Below are 18,315 nucleotides of genomic sequence, written 5' to 3'. Positions count from 1 at the left end.
CGATCACCTTGGAACTTCCCTGGTGATTTTCGCGACCTGTCTGCTGCGCTCGGTATCCTACAGGGAACTGCTTTCTTCCTTAAACCACGGGCGGTGATGAACTTTTTCCGCTGAGAGAAAGGGATCCAGCGGTGGGTTTTAAATTTTCGTCTACACTAACCAGTCCCGCCAGATAAACACTCAGCTTACCGATTCCTACAAACTCTCTGACTTGTCTTGGCACACGGGTGAGAACCCAGGTTTTCTTTTTCCATTTGTTCCCCCCCAACCCTCAAGCCCCTCACCGCGTGGGGCTCACAGGTTGCGGAGATGACCTCTTGCCAGGGCAGTCCTCCGGGTTTTCCAGCCAAGGCCGCGCCGTGGGCCTCCGCGCTCTCCGCCCCGCCCCGCCCGCCCAGGTTCGCGTCCCACGGCGCGGGGCAGTCCCTCGCCCTGCCGCCTTCCCGGTCCCCGGCTCCTGGCGAAGGAAATCCTTCTCCGGCAGCCTAGGGCTGGCCTCACGTGACCAGCCGCCGCGGCGGCTTCGAGAGAGAGTTTAAAGGTTACGGAGGAAATTAGCACTGACACAGGCACCCCCCCCCCCCGCAATCGAGAGCGCGCCCCGTTTTCCCGCAGCTGAGACAGCCGCTGTCAGCGCGCTGATCAGAGTCACGGCCCCCAAAAGAGTACAGACAAGGTCCAGAGTAAATATGAAGTTACTTTGTAGAACATAAACAAACCAAGACGGGGTTCTCCTGAAGCTTTCACTGGCCAACAAGTTCTCGCAGCCTGAGAAGTCCGGCACAGATCCCAGAGGGGAGAACGCCCCAAAGAAAGGGAAGAGAGCAGCAACGTGTAGAAGCTCTCGCCGAGCCGCGCACGCCCTCCCCGGCCCCTCCCCCACCGCCCCGGAGCCCAGCGTCTCCAGCCAGACTGACCCACAGACGGGCCGGTACTCGGCCGGCTGCCCCGGCCTGCTCCGGCCCGAGGGAGAGTGGGGTTGGGCGGGGTCCCGAGTCGTCTCCAGCGGTGCGACCCCCGCCCGTCCCCCCCCCCGCGGTTATAAAGGACAGTGTTGGCCACAGCCCCCGGGAGGTGCGCGGCCCTGTCGTCCCGGGTGTAGAGCGAGGCCCGCAGGCACCCGCGCCCCGGGCGCCACTCCCGCCACTCCCCGGGCTCCCACGCGGGGTCCCTGCCCCGCTCCCCCGCCCGCCGCCGCCACCCGGGCAGGCTCGCCGGCTCTCGGCCGTCCTCTCCTCGGCTCACTTTTCCCGTATTGCTCCCCCAACCGGCAAAACTTTCTATTTCCCCAAACACAGGAGCGCGCGCGCGTGCACACACACACACACACACACACACACACACACACACACACACACACACTCTGACGTCTTTTGCGCATTTCCTGCATTAGAGGGAGGGAGACTCGCTCGCACACCGACGGAGGGAGAAGGGACCGAGGGGGAAAAGCGGGCGGGCGGGCGGGCGGCGAGCGAGCGGCAGCCCGAAGCCGGGACGCGAGCAGAGCGGCGGGCGGGCGGGCGGGCGGGCGGGCGCCGGCGCCCAGGAGGTGGGGCCGCGCCGACTCGCAGTCCCGGCCCCGCCGCCGCGCTGCGCACCGCCGGGGGCCGGCCTGCGCCCGGAGCCGGAGCGGCTGCCACCCCGGTTCCCAGCCCGCGCGGATGTGAGGTTCCGGGCTCCTGGCGCCTCGGGAACGCCGACTGCGGCGCGGCGCTGCTTCGCCCGAGAGGCGGCGGCCAGCCTGGCGGTGGGGCTTGCGGATTTTTAAAAATTTGGCTCCGAGGAGGACCATTTCCTCTCGACATGCATCCCTCCGGATAGACTGAACATCCTTCGGTCCAGCCCCCGCCCCGCGCGGCCAGAGGCAGGCGCTGGGTGCAAGAAGAGGATCCGGGTTGAAATCTGCGCCCCCGTTCTCGTCCCCGCCCCGTCCCACCGCCCCCTCGCCCTCCCGGAGTCGAAATTTCCCGGGGATTATGTTTCGGAAAGGTAGGTAAGCGCCGGGCGCGGCGCCCGCCTCCCCGCAGCCGGGACCCGGAGAGCCAGGGAGGCGGCGAGACAGTCCCCGCGGCGGGCAGCGGAGCCGACAGCTCCTCTCCTCTCCTGGAGGTGCTGCTGGTGGTAGGGGGGGAGAGACTCGCTCCTAACACGGACATTCCCCAGCTCTCCCCCCCTCCCTGTTTTCCGTTAGGAACCCGGCGAGGAAATACATGCACTCGCTGAGAATCGCCCGCTCCAGGGCGCAACGCTCCAAGGTGTAGGGAGAGCGTGGGGTGGGGCGAGAGGGGACCCAGGAGTCCTCGTAGCTGGAGCGCCGGGGCGTCGGTTCTTCATCCTGCCCCCCGGGCGGACGGAGTGACCCCGGCTCCCACGCCCCGCCCCGACCATGGTAGTGTTCAATGGCCTTCTTAAGATCAAAATCTGCGAGGCCGTGAGCTTGAAGCCCACAGCCTGGTCCCTGCGCCATGCAGTGGGACCCCGGCCACAGACTTTCCTTCTTGACCCCTACATCGCCCTCAACGTGGACGATTCGCGCATCGGCCAAACGGCCACTAAGCAAAAGACCAACAGCCCGGCCTGGCACGACGAGTTTGTCACCGATGTGTGCAACGGGCGCAAGATCGAGCTGGCTGTCTTCCACGACGCCCCCATCGGCTACGACGACTTCGTGGCCAACTGCACCATCCAGTTTGAGGAGCTGCTGCAGAACGGGAGCCGCCACTTCGAGGACTGGGTGAGTCGAGCGCCTCCCAGCCGGGAGCCCGGCTGTGGGGTTGGGGTGCAGGGGACACAGAAGGCCTTGGCACTGGGCGTGGGGCGCGGGGACTTACTGCTGTTTGGGGTCTGTGTGTGTAGGTAAGTCACAGTTACCTTGGAGAAGCACACTATTTGATAGTTGGGGAGAGGTAGGCACTGGAGCCAGGAAGAGGAGACTTGGAAAGAGGGTCTGGGCTCTCTGCCCCCTCCAGACAGCGAGTGCTACCCGGAGCTCGCGAGCTGGGAGAGCACAGAGCCTCCAATGCTTGAGGGCCGGCGGAGAACCTGGCGCCTTCCGCAGGCGTGTAGTGGGCTGGCTGTGTGTGATTGTGTGTGGGTGGGTTCCTCTGTCCTTGGAGAAGCACGTGGAGCCCTAGACTGAAGGCTTCTTGCACGTCCTGGCTTTGTCCTGCGTCGCTGAGTGAGGAGCTGCTTTATTTTCCCCTCCTGGAGGAAGCTAGCTCGTTTCTGTTCTGTTGCGTGGTGGTTAGCTCATCTTCTGACATACAGGAAGAAAAACGTGTTCTCCTCTAGGATGTCCCCTCCAGGGTCCAAGAAACATTCGCTGAGCTTGATTTGCCCACTGCATTGCCCATCCATCCAGAATGAGTGTTGTAACCATCAAACATGGTTCTGCTTGTAATTGGAAATGAGTGCTTTGAAAACTACTTAAAGTTGTATTGTTTCCCTGTTTTAATTTTCAAGATTCTGTGCACTGACATACCATTTCTAAGTCTGAGATTGAATTAATTGATTACATTGTCAAAATATTAGGGACTTGGAAAGAGGCCTTGTCTGTGTACCATATGAGACAAATGCACTCAACCTTGGCACTCAGAGAAGCAGAGAGAAGCAACCTTGTTTTAGCTGTTCTTGGAGGGATGGCGTTAAATGAGGAAATGGATTTTTATATTTTCAGATTTGTCGCATGTTTCCACTAAGATCAGGTATGGCTCTGGGTGTATATGTTTTCAGGGTTCTTTGATTTACACAGAAAGAGAGGTATCTGCTTCTCATGGAGAGCTGTAGAGGAATCACCTATTTATTGAGAACAAATAACTTCATAATTGTCCTAGGGTCAGAGTCTGCATATGAATCACCTTGGCATATTACCTTACATAGGTTTTCAAGCAGTGGACTTTTAGGGGAAAATCAGAAAAAGTTTGTTCTCTTTATGCTCAGGGCTGTGATGTATTCTGCCCCAAACCATGGTTACAGGGATTGCAGGGAAGCTCCAACACACCACACCAGGTACAACCCTAGGAGATCTGTGTCTTACACTTTGGGAAGCAGGTAAATCTTTACAGAATCCAGAGAACACACAGCCATTCCATTCTATTTCATTTCACCAATGCCCCTTACACCTCTGCCTCCTTCCTGCTACCAGAGTTCCCACTCATTCCCCAACATCCTTTCCACATATGGCCATTACTTCTTTTACTCATGAAAGCAGTGTGTATCTGAGGGAGAGCTGAACGGAGAACTAATTTCAGAGCCAGACCTTAACACTGAAAATCTGTGGTTTTGAAGTTGTTGGTTTAGAATAGGAAGGAGAAGAAAAAAACATGACTGTGGTAATGAGGAGATGGGGATTTTTGCTGTGTATGCACAGGAGGGAGTTGGATAGGAGGCAGAGAGCAGGTAGCATGAACAGCAGGTCTGCTTTTATCCACAAAACAGACTTGGTTGGCGGAAGAGGTGTCTTGATGCTTTGCTGGGGCCCACCCAAACTCTGGGCATATCAGGACACCAGTCCCACTTTTGAGCACTACCAGTGAATCACGCAGTGGGCATTAGTCTTGCTTGGTTACCATTCTGTAAGGGTCTCAAATTCATGTTGGATTTGGCCCTAGAAGAGATCATCTCGTGGACAGGCACGTTTTACAGACAAGGACATTGTGTCCCCAAGAAGCTAAGTGGGTACCTGAGGTCACATTACAGGCAAAGGGTGGGTGGCTGTAAGGCCCATACCTCCTACTGTCCACCACTTGCCCAGGGGAAAACTGAGCCCCCGGCCTCCCAGTCTGTGCTCCCTGTAGATCTATGTGCTGTAACCCTGAATGTTTTTATTGTACGTGACAATTTAAAGTATTTTCAAAATCATCTCTTTTGCCTTATAGCAAGTGTGAATTAAGTATGACAGGTATTAGATTGAAACACTTGAGATACAGAAAGACTCAAATGATAGGATGATGAATCAAATAATGGAGCTGGTTCTCTTTGCTCATCTAGTGTTGTTTTCAATGAGAGGATGCTGTGGGCATTCTGGTTCCTCCAGCCTAAGGGTGGGCATGCATCAACAGAGGTGACTGGCCCTTGGAAACAAAGACAGATTGCACTTAGGCTGACTAAGGTCACCTTTCCCATTCCTGTCAGCCATGGGACACCTACAGAATCACACCATTGGGGAGAATTCCCCAGGCTCAGGCCTCTGTGCTCTTTACCAGGCAGTGATGAAGAGATACACCGTTTGTCAGGTATGACTAAGAAATCTGGCCTGAAGTAAGGAGATGTGGAGGGCGTGAAATAGCTGCTTCTCTCCTTGCTGTGAAACATTTCATTCAGTGGCACGATGAATTCACATGTATTCACCGAGTTCCTATTTGGTGCTCAGATCCAACCAGGGAAGTTTGAGCACTCTAATCCACTGGTAAAAGAGACCCTGGGTGACTCTCAAGCGGCTTCCATTTCACTAGGGAAATGGCACTAACTAGATACAGATGGACACTTAAACAGCAATTAGGTTCTAAATGAGTATGTTAAAGGAATTCGCAAAGGGAGTATGCTAGGAGAGCTGGAAGAATCTGGAGGGTTCCTGGAAGGAGGCATGCACTGGGTGTGAAATGTGAGTAACATTTAAAGAGGTATTTACAAGAGGGGGCAGCGTTCCATGGGCATGGACACAGCTGGAATAAAGGCTGAGAATGCCTGTGGTCAGAGTTGGAGAACGGAGAAGCATGGCTGAAACTGAGGATGGCTGTCAGAAAGGAGCAGGCAGGATCAGGTTTCCCAAATTTAAGACTTTTATCTGAATACTGCCTGTGCAATTATTCATTTAATAGTTTTAAAACATTGATTCTTTTACTTTCCACTCGAGCCCCAGTATTCATGAAATCCAGGGTTTAGATATGATAGTTATGATTTTTCTTCATTCACATTAAAATGAACACGTGGCTTCTAAATAAAAAGAAATTCACCTCAGGTACCTCTTAAAATCATTAGTGATGTGGGGGACATGCTTTGGAAACATTGGTGTGGGAGAGAGTTTAGAAAACAGGTGGATTTCAAAATGTTTAAAAGCCAGGCTGAGTTAATTATTCTCCAGATAATGAGAAATATATCAGTTGTGATGACAAAGGGGGTTCTTTAGAGAAAGCTTATTACAGAGAGATGGCAAGATTTCACTTGTGCTTGAAGCAGAATCCCATTAAACACTGTTGCAATAGCTCGGGTTTTCCAAGAAAGAGATAATAACCCTACTCAGATTTTGGTTTGCATCAGAATCACTAAGAATATAGACCCTGCTGCCTAATTTCAGAGATTTTCATTCTGGGGTTTAGGATGAGTACTAGGAGTCCTCATTTTCAACAAGCTGTCCTCCAGTCTTGGATCAGACCCTGCTGTGAGAAACGCTGGGCTAGAATAGAAATTGCAGGTGGGGGAGGGCTCCAGATAATTAATGTATCAAGATCTTGTACATATAGATGTCCTGAAATTTTACAGTAGAACTTTGTAAGTCCTCAAGCAAGATTTATAAGCCTAATTGTGTAAACGAGAAGTATGGGAATTTATGTTCGAACCAGAAGCTGGATGGAGCTACATTTACATTTAGGACAGACGGTGGGGGGTACAGGAGATGGCAGAGAGGGTACACAGGGCACACCAGGGACAGCTGGCGGTCCCCTTCACACTCAGGAGTTTGCTCTATCGTCACCTCAGTAATTTACACTGAGCTCAGTTCCCCGGTGTTGTCCCACCCCTGCCTGAAGACATATTTGGTTTGTGTCACTCTCTTGCTTCGCCCTGTAGGAGAGGTGCTCATAATACAGCAGTAATGACAAAAAGGCATCTTTTGAGAGGTGGTTCAGCAGAGCCCTTAAGGGCAGCACTCTGGATTCAGGCAGCTTCTCTAGCACCAACCACTTTCGTGACCTTGAGTGAGCTATTTAACCCGTGCTTCTGTTTTTCCCTCTGTAAAAAAAGTGTGTGAGAGGAAAAGTACCTAGCTGTACTAAAATGGGATTGTCATGGGATAATAGGAGGTAAAATCTACAGACCAATGCCAGACCCTTAGTAAGGGCTCCATAACTGTTTAACTGCTGTACTTGTTTATGTTCCCTAAGCCTTCCACGGGGCTGGCCCTAAAGAGGGTTCTTTACTGAGCTGATTCTTCTACAGGACCCCAAGAAGCTAGCTTTTCATAGTCTCCAAAATATTCCTCTTCAGTAGGGTAGTCTCTTTTGGCAGGAAATGGGACACTAATGTTTCTGTTTCATATTTCTAAAATAGCCCATTCACAGGACTCCTCCAAATCATCCTACCCTGCTGACCCAGGGAGATAGGCCTATACATCCTGTGGAGAAGTTAAGCTCTGGGGCTGTGATTGCCTTTTAGCCCCAGAATGCCCTGGGAAGATTGTTACAATGCAGAGGCCCTCTTGGTGCAGATGCTGATGCCCTGAGTGGAGCCTGAGGACACAGATGGTCAAACAAGCCTCTGCTGAGTGTCATCCTGATGGTGGCCTGGGCACACCTTGGAATATACTGCCCAGAGGCGTATCTCTTCAGGACTTTTATAGGGAAATCTGAAAGGATCTCTGAAAATCCCCAAAATAGAACGAGGTAGGGAGGGAGGGTCTGGAAAGTGGGTGTGGAAGGACTGGGAGTGGTCCATGAACCCTTTTTATGCACCTAAAGCCTGACTTTGTCCACTAACAGCTGAGGTTCTGTGGATCTGTTGCTACTCTACTCCCTACTGATTCTTATAATACTTACCTTCTAATTAAATATTGCTCCCTTTGGTACATAATTGGTGGTTTAACAACTCCCCCGTGCTATCCACACATGGCGAGATAGCTGCATGGCTTTGGGGCCCTGAATTTAAAGGGCCTCAGGCCTCAGGGGCAGTCAGGACTTGTCCGGCTGTCCTGTTTCTCCTATGTGTTTTTGACCAGCAGCTGAGTTAGAGAATATCTGAGGCCCTCAGTTCCCTAGCTTCTCAGTGGGTTCCTTTCCCTGGAAATTCTGAGTTCTAGTTACAGGGTGCTTCCTACCACTCACTGCTTGTCTGTCTTTGGGCATGTGACTTAATCTGTTTCTTTAATCTATTAGAAACCTATTTCTTCATCTGTAATATGGTAATATAATAGTTCTTACCTCTTAGGATTGTTGTGAAAGAGAACGGAATCTATGTAAAGTTCTTAGCAAAGGCCCAGGCTGCAATACATTCTAACAATATTATTAATATGTGAAGAATTACCTGTGTGTATTTATAGTTTTAGAATCTTAAACCAGAACATAGATCCCGTGAAAGATATTTTTCTCCTGGATTTGTGAATGTATTTATATGAAAAGTCTCACATCACCTCAAAAGAAATTTAATTTAGCTACACTTACCAAATTGTCATTTTGGAAATACTAGAATTACTAGAAATGAGATTGTTTTGAGACGTCTAGGAATTGTGGCCACTGTAGTCAAAGGTTAATTATGTATTGAAGCATATGAGTAATTGGAAATAAGGATATTTGGGAGCTGCTATTTTGGTTTTACTATACTAATTTCACCTAGTTTCATGGATTTTAATACATTCTCAACGCTGTTGACTTTAAATTCCTAATTCCAGCCCATACCTGAACTCTTCATATATGTGACTGCCTTCTTGGTATTGCCATTTGATTGTATGAAGGGCAACTCAAAGGCAGTTATATCCAAAACTGTACACCTGATTTCTCCCTTCCCTGATCTGAGCCCCTCATAGTTTTCCACATCTCGAAAAATGGCAACTCTATCCGTCCAGTTGCCCAGGCTAGAAACCATGAGAAGCCATTCTTAACGCCTTATATCCAGTCCATCTGTTGTCTCTACTTTCAAAACATATCCCAGATCTGATGATCTTTCCATGCCTCTGCTGACACCACTCTGGCCCAAGTCCCTATCATCTCATACCTGGATTATTTCAACAGCCTCCTAACTGGTTTCCCCAACTTCATCAGGTCATATCACTCTGCTCACAAATCCCCCTAGGCTAACATGGTCAGGCCTTCTGTTGTGAACTCTCTGACCTCGTCGCCTGTTACTCTTTGTTCACTCCTCTCCTGGCCATATTGGCTCTCTTGACATCCCTTAAAAATAGTCCCCAGGTTCCTGCCTTAGTCTTTGCACTTGCTATTCCATCTTTATAGAATGTTCCTTCCCAAGATACTCTCATGGCTCAAGTCCTTACCAATATTACTTTCTCAGTAAGGGCTTTTCTGGCAATCTTATATAAAATTCTACCTTCTTCTTGATACTTTATATACGCCTTTCTTGCTTTATTTTGCTTTTTAGCTTTTATCGCTGTCTTATATATTATATATTTTTCTTGTTTAACCTTTGTTGTCTATCTCTAACACCAGTACAGAGGTTCTGTAAATGCAAAGGTTTTTGTTTACTGCTGTATTCTTGGCACCCACAACAGTTCCTGGCATACTGTTGAGTGAATGAATGCATTTCATTATCAAGTGTGTATTTCCCAGCACTATGTAGACATTGAGGGCTTGGTGAAACAAGAGCTGTATATGGTATCATTCCTGCTTCTGAGGAGTATGAAGTCTAGTTGGGAAAACCAATATGGTATGCAATCAAGTGGACTCCTTAAACAATCTTTCTGTGCGGTTGAAAGAAGGAAGAAGAAAAAGATGTTGTACTTTATAAAAATCTGTGTGATCCCTAAAGATGTTTTGATGAGGGAATGCTATATTATTTCCATGTAGCAATCTGCACCAAGCTGAAGCATCTCCATCAAGTCTGAGGTTTCTAAAAGAAGGAATTGTATACGCTCTAGGTGCCTAGGGCCCATGCAAGATAATGGAATGAAAGGAGAAGGAAAAGGCCCGCTTGTCCTTCCTTTGCAGAGTTTAAAATCAAATTTAAATTCTCTTAAAGACTTTAGATACAAAACCTTTTGTATCTGGTAGCAACAAGAAGTGAAATTTTAAATTCCAGCGCCTGAACTCACAGAGCTCATTGAGGTATATGCAGACAAAGCTTCCAGAGGTTTCACTTAGATTAAAAGAACTCCAGAGCAAGCTTGCAGTATTTTACATAAATAAAAGCTATACTTGGCAAAAACTATTTCTCTCAAAGCTCCTCTTGGTATGTATGGGCTTGTTAAATAATTACAATCTATTATTATGCTAATCAGCAGGGCTGTACCTGTTGGAAATCCAGTTTTCTGACTGAACCCACGTGAAGTGGCCAAAGAACCAAGAGGACAGGAACACACTGTTGTCATTGTAGCTCACTGACTTCTAAATAGAATGGAAACTGCAGAGGGAAGATGACTGAGCTCGGTAATACCACACCTGGGAGGAAGAGGAGAAGCACAAGCCTGTTACCAAATGCAAGTGCGGAAAGGAGGACCTCCCCTGCCCCCGCCCCCTCCTGGTCTCCTCTACCTCACCTTGAAGGCCCAGAGAGGTAGTTTTTAAGCTAGTGAAAAGTCACCTTTGTTTGCTACGAAGGAGTAAACTCATTGAGCTAATGATCCCCAAAAGTCGATCAGAGTAACAAAGTAATCAGGTTCAAGAGTGTTTAGAAAAATTATAGTGGGTGAATCCGTAATTAATTATTGAGGGAAAAAGTCTTTGATTTTGCTGATGTCCTTCCGGAAATGATTTGCTTGTTTTTTCAGACTAGTGTCTCTTGGTGCCAATGCTCTCTCCCCAGCCAGATGTAAGCATCTCTGAGCAGGAAGTATCTTCCCCCGGTGGCTCACCAGTCAGACTGTGTGCCATTCAGGAAGTTCATACAACCTACTTATTCATCAGTGGGTTGAATGAAAGTCTGCCTCTTTGGGGTCTCTCTTGTAGAAGCTCAAATAGGCAGCACTCTTTAATCACACTGACTTACAGTCTGCCCTTTATAAAGTTCATCATCTGGTACAATGCTGAAAAAAGAAGGTGGAACCCACTAAATATTTTAACCAGTGGACAATGTGGTGTGTTCACTCATTATCCCTGCCATCCTTTCATCCATTTAGCAAATACTTATTGAATACCTTATATGCCAGGCAGCACACCAGGAGCTGGTCTCTCCTCTCATGGAGTAGATAATCTAGTAGGAGACAACAATATTTATCAAGAAATAACATAAATATACTGGTATATAAAATTACAACTAAGAAGCAGAGCTCATCACAAGCCTTGTCAGAGCCAGGTTGCCTAGACCTCACCTCTTCAGGGTTGAATAATATTTTTTTTTGTTTCCCTGGGAAATTTACTGACTGAGGAGTCAGGCAACTTCTATTAATTGGTGGTGTTGGACCTTAGATTCCACATGTGTGAAGCAGGAGTTAGCATACTCTAGATGCTCTGTACGGCCTCTGTTAACGAGGACCTTGACTTGGCTTTCAGCATTCTGGGCCTTGACTTTGCTCAACCTAGTGCTTGATAATATGTCATCTTTATTACTCTCTATGAAGCTAAGTTTTGTCTCCTCTGACAAACTGCCAGGTTCTGCTTTTGTTTCCTCCTCACATTTCTTCATTGTCATGATCAACATCACAAAGCAATTTTTGGTAGCTTGCTTCTTTACCTAGTATTCAAGTCTCACAAAAATACATGTAGTCTTAAACTGGAGCCCTCTTCGTGTATCACTGAGCCACTCAAAGGATATTCTGAACACAAACAAACAAGCAAGCAGAATTTCTAGAATGCAGGGTCGATGAATCCATCTCCCTACCTTCTGGAATTATGATCAGGTCCACCATTGTAGGCAGCTGCCAGTGTCATCAGGCAGCTAGCAAGGCTGGAGCGTGCAGCCACCCAACCCATGTTTGCCAGAGTGGCATCCTAAGGGTAGGAGGAACCTTAGCATATTTTCAGGTGGCTGTCATCAGAGATGTTGGGAAACGGTACAGTCATATGCATGTTAGTATATTCAAGTCTCCCAGATGGCCTACAGCAAAGGGACTTGTACACCCCTATACATAACCACAGATTTCTATGATGAAGATATCATCATAGAATGTTCTTATTTATGAAAAAATTATTAACACCATAGAACCAGTGTTTTGTGGATATGTGTTGAAAACTATTATAATTAGATTAAAAAAATGGACTTTCCTCAAGTGGGCCATTGGGGGATTCAATATTAACAGCTTTTTATGAAACCAGGAAGTTGAACAACTGTAGGAATTCCCAGGAGAGGGGGATATCTAGGGGTTCTAATAGTTAGCAAAGTCTTCCTAGTAAGGTTTTGACCCAGGCTTTGAAGAAAATGGAATCTGAGTAGACAGGAAAGGGAGCCTCTCTGAATTGGAAGAAGAGTGTTAAAAATGTTGAAGTTTTTTAGCATTTTGGGCAGTCAGAAAGGTAGTGAGATTAAAGTAGGAATGCAATCCAGAGATAATTGCTTAATTAAACACACACACACACACACACACACACACACACACACACCAAAACAAGCTATCCTAAGAAAGGGGACAGTGGATAGAATGGACATTCATTCGTTAATCTATTCATCCATCTAGCCAGCTAGCCAACTAGCCAGCTAGCCATTCAACAAATACATATTGAATACTTTCTGTGTTCTGGGAATTTTGCTTGGAGCAAAGTGTTGAACAAAGTCACTCATGATGTATTGAACTCTTGGTTATCAATGAAATCTATCCTGAGGCCTAACCTTAGTCTCCATGCTGTATTTTCTGTTAATTTTCTGTTGTTTATTTCTTGATAGGACTGCTAAAAGTGGAGAATCGCTTTGTAGCACCCTTCATGTAATTGAGTGGTGGTTTATCCAAATTCATGAATCTAAAACAATACGGTGGGCTTTGGAGTCGGTTGTGGGTTGAATTCTAGTTATATCAATTTGGGCTGCATGATGTTGGGCAAATTATTTAACCAAATTATTGTACCGGTCTTCTCATCTATAAAATGGGAATAATAGCTATCTTGTAGAGTTATTATAATAATAGATGAAACATGTAAATGTGTCTAGCTTCTAACAAGTTCTTAAATGGTAATTCATTATTATAGTAAATGTCTACAATTAGTATTTATTATTAGATACAGGTCGAATTGTACTTCTGTCTGAAGATGTTGTTCAGGAAGTACCAACTGAGGAGTTTTGAGCAAAACCTTTTCCAGTCCCTGCCTTTCTCCCTCTCTGACATAAGCTGGCTACAGGAAATAGGAATTCAGGGTTTGAAGAATTTCAAGTGTGTAGCATTAGAATTCCACACTTGGCCTTTCTTAATTGGTCCCTGGGGTGGGAGTTGGTCCCAATGGATTGATTTACCTGACGCGTTGCTTTCTTTTGCATTTTTGAAAAGCAGAGGCCATGTTGTAGTTTAACCTGAACATCAGCTGCATTCGCTTGTGGGCCTAATACGGTAATTGAAGTTTGAGGCTTTTTTACAGCCCTTTTGCTGTGGTCCAGGTGTCCGTCCCATTTCTCTGGGTCAAGGCATCCAACTTCATTTTCCTATCATGTGTCTCTATGTAAGCCCCACGTTTAATGCAGTGCACATTGATTTCTCTGTTGTCCCAGCCCAAATGTAGGCAGTATACAAAGGTGCTCCGTTTAGAGAGCAGGACTTTGCTTTTGTCCAGGACGTCAAAATTGCTGAGGAGTAACAAGGGTGGAAAAATAGCCAGGCTTTTAAAAAAGATTACTGTACTCCCATAAGTTTGCAGTCACTTTCAAATGGAAGGCTTAGCATCTTGTTCAAATAATTCCAGCATTATCCAAAAATAGGGAACATGGTGTTTGATCGGGGACCCCTTCTGAAAACGTCTAGAATCACGAAGGCTGCCTCTTGCCTGAATGTTTGAAGTTCAGTCCATCCCATTGACCTGTTGTGTGCCACAGGACGCCACAGCTTCTTCTTTTTCCCATGGGGAATATCAGGACTCTCTTCCCAGAAAGTGCACAATCCCCCATGACCACCTAGCTGGTTTAAAAAAATATATTTTTTTCATTTTAGAAAAAAACTATCTCCTTTAAGTTCTAGGTGTCCGAGTTCTCATGCCTGATGACAGCTTTAGGATTGATTTTCGTCTTTTTATTAGTCTCCTTCCTCGGAATTGAGGGGATTTGTGCAAGAGTTGTGCAATGGCACTAAATACCCTTTTGGGGTGCTCAGAACCCACGATTGTCTCCTCACACCCCCAGTTGCTTGTAGAATAGAGTCTAGCCTCATCATCATGCCAGGCATTCAGGGCTCTGCATAACTTGTACCCTTCCTCTTTCCCATTTTCTACTAAGTGGACCCACATGTTGTGTGCTACGGCTTGTTTCTGTCCTCTATACCGATTTTTCTTTGTCCTTTGATCCCCCATGTCTATATTCCTGGAATACTCTCACCACCCAGTCAGGTCTCCCTCCTATATGGGCCATCATTCCTAGAACTTTCCAGCCTACAGCTCTTTTGGCCCTTGAATTCCTGGTAACATTTACGATTTGTGCCTTCCATTTAAAATCATCAGTGTCTATTGTTGACGATTGGATACTCTCTGTCTCTGTTCTCTTGCAGGGGCAGAAAATGTCCCTGAGCATAAAAGCTCATGCCATTTTGTACTAACATCTGGCATGCTGCCTTGAATATTATAGATGCTTGATTGGTTAAATAAATTTTAACATTAATTTCTAACATTTAATGTAATATTTACCTAAATAATAGATGTTCTTTATATAATTGTTCTGGGATATTCTCCTTTCTTCCACGGTAGAGAAGAACGTAATGTTTTAAAAATTATACACCCACATGCACACCTTTATGTATTTTAAAAAAGAAAAAGGTAAAGGAGGGTGCTAACATGGGGAGGATGTTTCTCTTTGACTTCGGCATTATTTTTTTAAAACTGATGAACCATTTTTTAAAGGAGTTTTAGGTTTACAGAAATATTGATCAGGAAGTAGAATTCCCATATATCCCCTCTTCCTCCCAAACATATATATATATATAATATATGTAATATATTTTTTCCTTTCTTAAAATGTATATACATTTTTTGCATCCTCTGTATGTGTGTGTGTGTGTGTGTGTGTATATATATATATGTGTGTATACATATATATATATATATACATATATATATATATATATATATTTGTTGTTGTTGTTATTAAGAAAATGGAAAAACATGCCGCATAGCCACTGCATATTGAAGCAGGTGGCATCATGGTCAAATGCAAAGATTTTGCACTGCAGGGAGGCAGGTTCTAATCCTTGTTGCACACGTGAACCAGCTGTGTGACTTTTTGACAAGTTGTGTAACCTCTCTGAGCCTTCATTTCTTCATCTGTAAAACAAGATCAGTGATATCTAATTGTGTTGTTTGGAATAAACAATACAATGCATAGAAAGTGTTTAGAAAAGTGTCACTGACAAGCACTCAAAAATGTTAGCTATTATTACTATTATTAGAATTCTATTGTAAAAAATAAATTGTAGATTATGTGGGACTTATTATGTTGTCAGAGTCCATTTGATTTGATTCTGTGTGTCTGAGGGTTGCCTGGAGTTGGGGGTGCTTTTCATCTGAGGGTCATGCCTTAGATAGACGGTAGTTCTCATTGTAATGAGTATGTAGGAAATGACTGTGGTTGGCCAAGTTTGCGTTTGCTGCCTGCTTTCAAGCATTTATAGGCCAGCATCCATTCACAAAGTGCTGCATTAACAGTTTGCTGGTTCGTTCTTTATCAACTCAGGTCCACCACGAATGAGCTGTGTGACCTGGGGAAGAAATGAACCTCTCTGAACTTCAGTTTTATCAACTGTATAATGGGAATAGTTATACTGGCTCTGTCTGCCTCACTGGGTTTCAAGACTCATTTAGTGTACCTCTGAAAAATGAAACAGGTCACACCTATGAAAGTAGTAATAATGAATCTCTTTGGGATTTGGGGAGGGGGATCGCATTTTCATCCAAAGTTCACAGATGGGGAAATTGAGGGTAGAGATTGTCCCTCGTAGGGACTAGAGTGGAGCTCAGATCTTATTTCCCTAAGTCCTAATAACACAGAGCAGCATTTGGGTGTCTCAGCCAAATAGTCTACTTCAGTCTTTCACGTTGTTGGGGCTGAAGGTTTAAAAATGATCTGCTGGCTTTGTTTCTAGGAAACTGGAGTCTTAGAAGCCCACCCCCGTGCACAAGAGAACACGTCTCTTTCTCTGCTTCCTTATCCTTTCTTGGCTCTTTAACATATTTTCTTTATCACTGCTTATCATATGACTATTCACAGACAACTGTAAAGCCAAGTATTTTAGGGGGGGAAAGGGAGGAAGACAGATAAGACAGTGATTCAGAAACAAGCAGGAAAACGGAGTCATGTGGCTGTCCCCTTGTGGGTGGGATGTACAGTAGTTTTGTAGACTGAGACAGTCTCCTGAGCACCTGGGGAGTAGATAAGGCCCATCAGGAATGTGTTTTAAAGTCCTTCCCTCCGCTAGGAGCCGATGCAGAGCCCAGACGGAGCACTCTTCACAAGGTTCACATGTGCACGTCCTTATGAGTACTGTGCTCAGAAGCCACTCGTACTCTGGGGCTGGGGCCCTGCTCTGGGCCTGGTCTGTGCTGGGGGCATTGGGGGCTCTACAGGGGAAGTCTTGGTGCCTGCCCCCAGGAATATCAAAAGGGGAGATGCCCACTTGCAAAGACTGATCACAGCAGTTTCAGAGTGAGAGGAAACTGGATCCTGTGCTAACCTATTGGTGGAAGTCTAAATTAAAGAAGCCTATTTTGGAAAACAACTTTGCGGGTAGTATTTGTAAAACCCAAAGGTATATAAACAAAATATAATCAAGATAATGTGTATACTGAATCAATTCTGTTTTTAGTTATCTATCTATCTATTTCTGTATTACACTAATACTATTCAAGATTTAGACAGTGCCTTATGTCTGATGGCTGAAGAGCTGGTCCTGTGGATGACCACACACCATAAGGCTGCCATATGCCTTCTCTGATGGGATTTGGATTTCAGGCACGTGAGCTTCATTTGACCCTTTCAAAATTTAAATTAGTTATGAACTTTTAGAATTCTTATCTACTTTTAGTGGAAGATCTATTCTTTTTGCGGGGAGAAAGACAGGAGAAAAGAGAATAATGGCACATCTTGACCAGTTTTTCAAACTATGACTCAGGACCCCACAATTGAGGTCATGAAATCAATTAAGTGTGTCTTAAACAGTAGTTTTAAATGTGGAAATAGAATAGCACAATATTGAAATTATCAGAATGTACTGCTTGCGGTAAGGGTAAATATTGCTTTATAAAACTTCTGTGTCAATTTTATTTATACGAGTATTATTTGTATGATAATCTTAATTCTTACTGTGGGTTTCAGTAAAAACACAATAAATAAACAAAAATTGAGAAACTTTGACCTAGAACACAGTTTCTAATTCAACCCTTTTAATGAGCACCAGTAAAATGGAGATAAGAAGTCAAGAAGATAGGGCACTCTGCACTCCACAAGCTTCCCATTTGCTCACCCAGATATTTCCATAAAGGCAGATGTGTTACGATTGCCCAGGGGAAAGCTGGTGAAAGCTTTGTGGAGGAGGTTGCTTTTGAAGAATGGCTAGGATCGACTGGTTTTGAAAAACCTGCCCAACTCGTCTTCCGTGAACAAGCCCATCACAACGCACGATGCAGGAGTGAACTGATGAACTTGTGTTCTCCACGAGCCCCCATGTCCTGAAACCCCTGCAAATGGCATTCAATATCAGATAGTGGCACATCAGGGTTCTTGGGTTGAAACGCTGGAAATTCAAGGTTAGAGAGCTCAGTTCGTGCCCTCTGATGCATGGTGGGTTTCTCCAGCACTAGCTACACTTCAGTCGTCATGGGACAGTTTTACGCTTTTTGATCAGGAATGGGGAGGCTTTGGAAAAGAATGTATTTTGACCTCAACCCTCATGGGACTGCACGATGTTAATACATTGATTCAAAAATCTGTACCTTTTTCTCGCTTCTCCCATCACATTTGTGTGGTAGTACATACATGTTCTACCTCTTAATTTGACCTTTGAGGACATCAAGATGCAGGGAAATTAAATGATGAATTGGCAGATGAATGAACACCTGGGTCTCTTGGGTTTTAGGGCTGGGCTATTTACTGCACATGCATAGGTCTCTAGTCTCCCAAACACAATGAATCCAGGAGACCCAGGCATGGGCCTGAAGGTTTCACTATCAATACCCTTATACATTTAATACTATTATATATTTATACATTTAAGCTCATTCAAAAGACATTCAGATAAATTAAAATACTTTCCTCTTTCCCTCCCCTTTTTCTCTTAGCAATAATCAGGTGAGGGAAAGGTCCATGGAACATTTTTCCTCC

At 45.6% G+C, this 18,315-nt stretch overlaps 1 protein-coding gene across 1 annotated transcript in view; it reads left to right on the top strand.

The window, feature by feature from the left end:
* Positions 1-1,551: 1,551 nt before the first annotated feature.
* PRKCE (protein kinase C epsilon) overlaps positions 1,552-18,315 on the top strand; it is a 468,189-nt gene continuing 451,425 nt past the window's right edge. The window contains exon 1 of the mRNA XM_081068797.1: positions 1,552-2,734. Coding sequence (XP_080924923.1) covers positions 2,387-2,734 — 348 coding nt within the window. The 5' untranslated portion in view covers positions 1,552-2,386. The remainder of the gene's footprint in view (positions 2,735-18,315) is intronic.

This window comes from Rhinolophus hipposideros (genome assembly GCF_964194185.1).
Source record: "Rhinolophus hipposideros genome assembly, chromosome: 12".
NCBI classification, from domain to species: Eukaryota; Metazoa; Chordata; class Mammalia; order Chiroptera; family Rhinolophidae; genus Rhinolophus; species Rhinolophus hipposideros.
The sequence above is the reverse complement of the archived record's forward strand: the minus strand, read 5'-3'. Positions and strand labels throughout refer to the sequence as shown.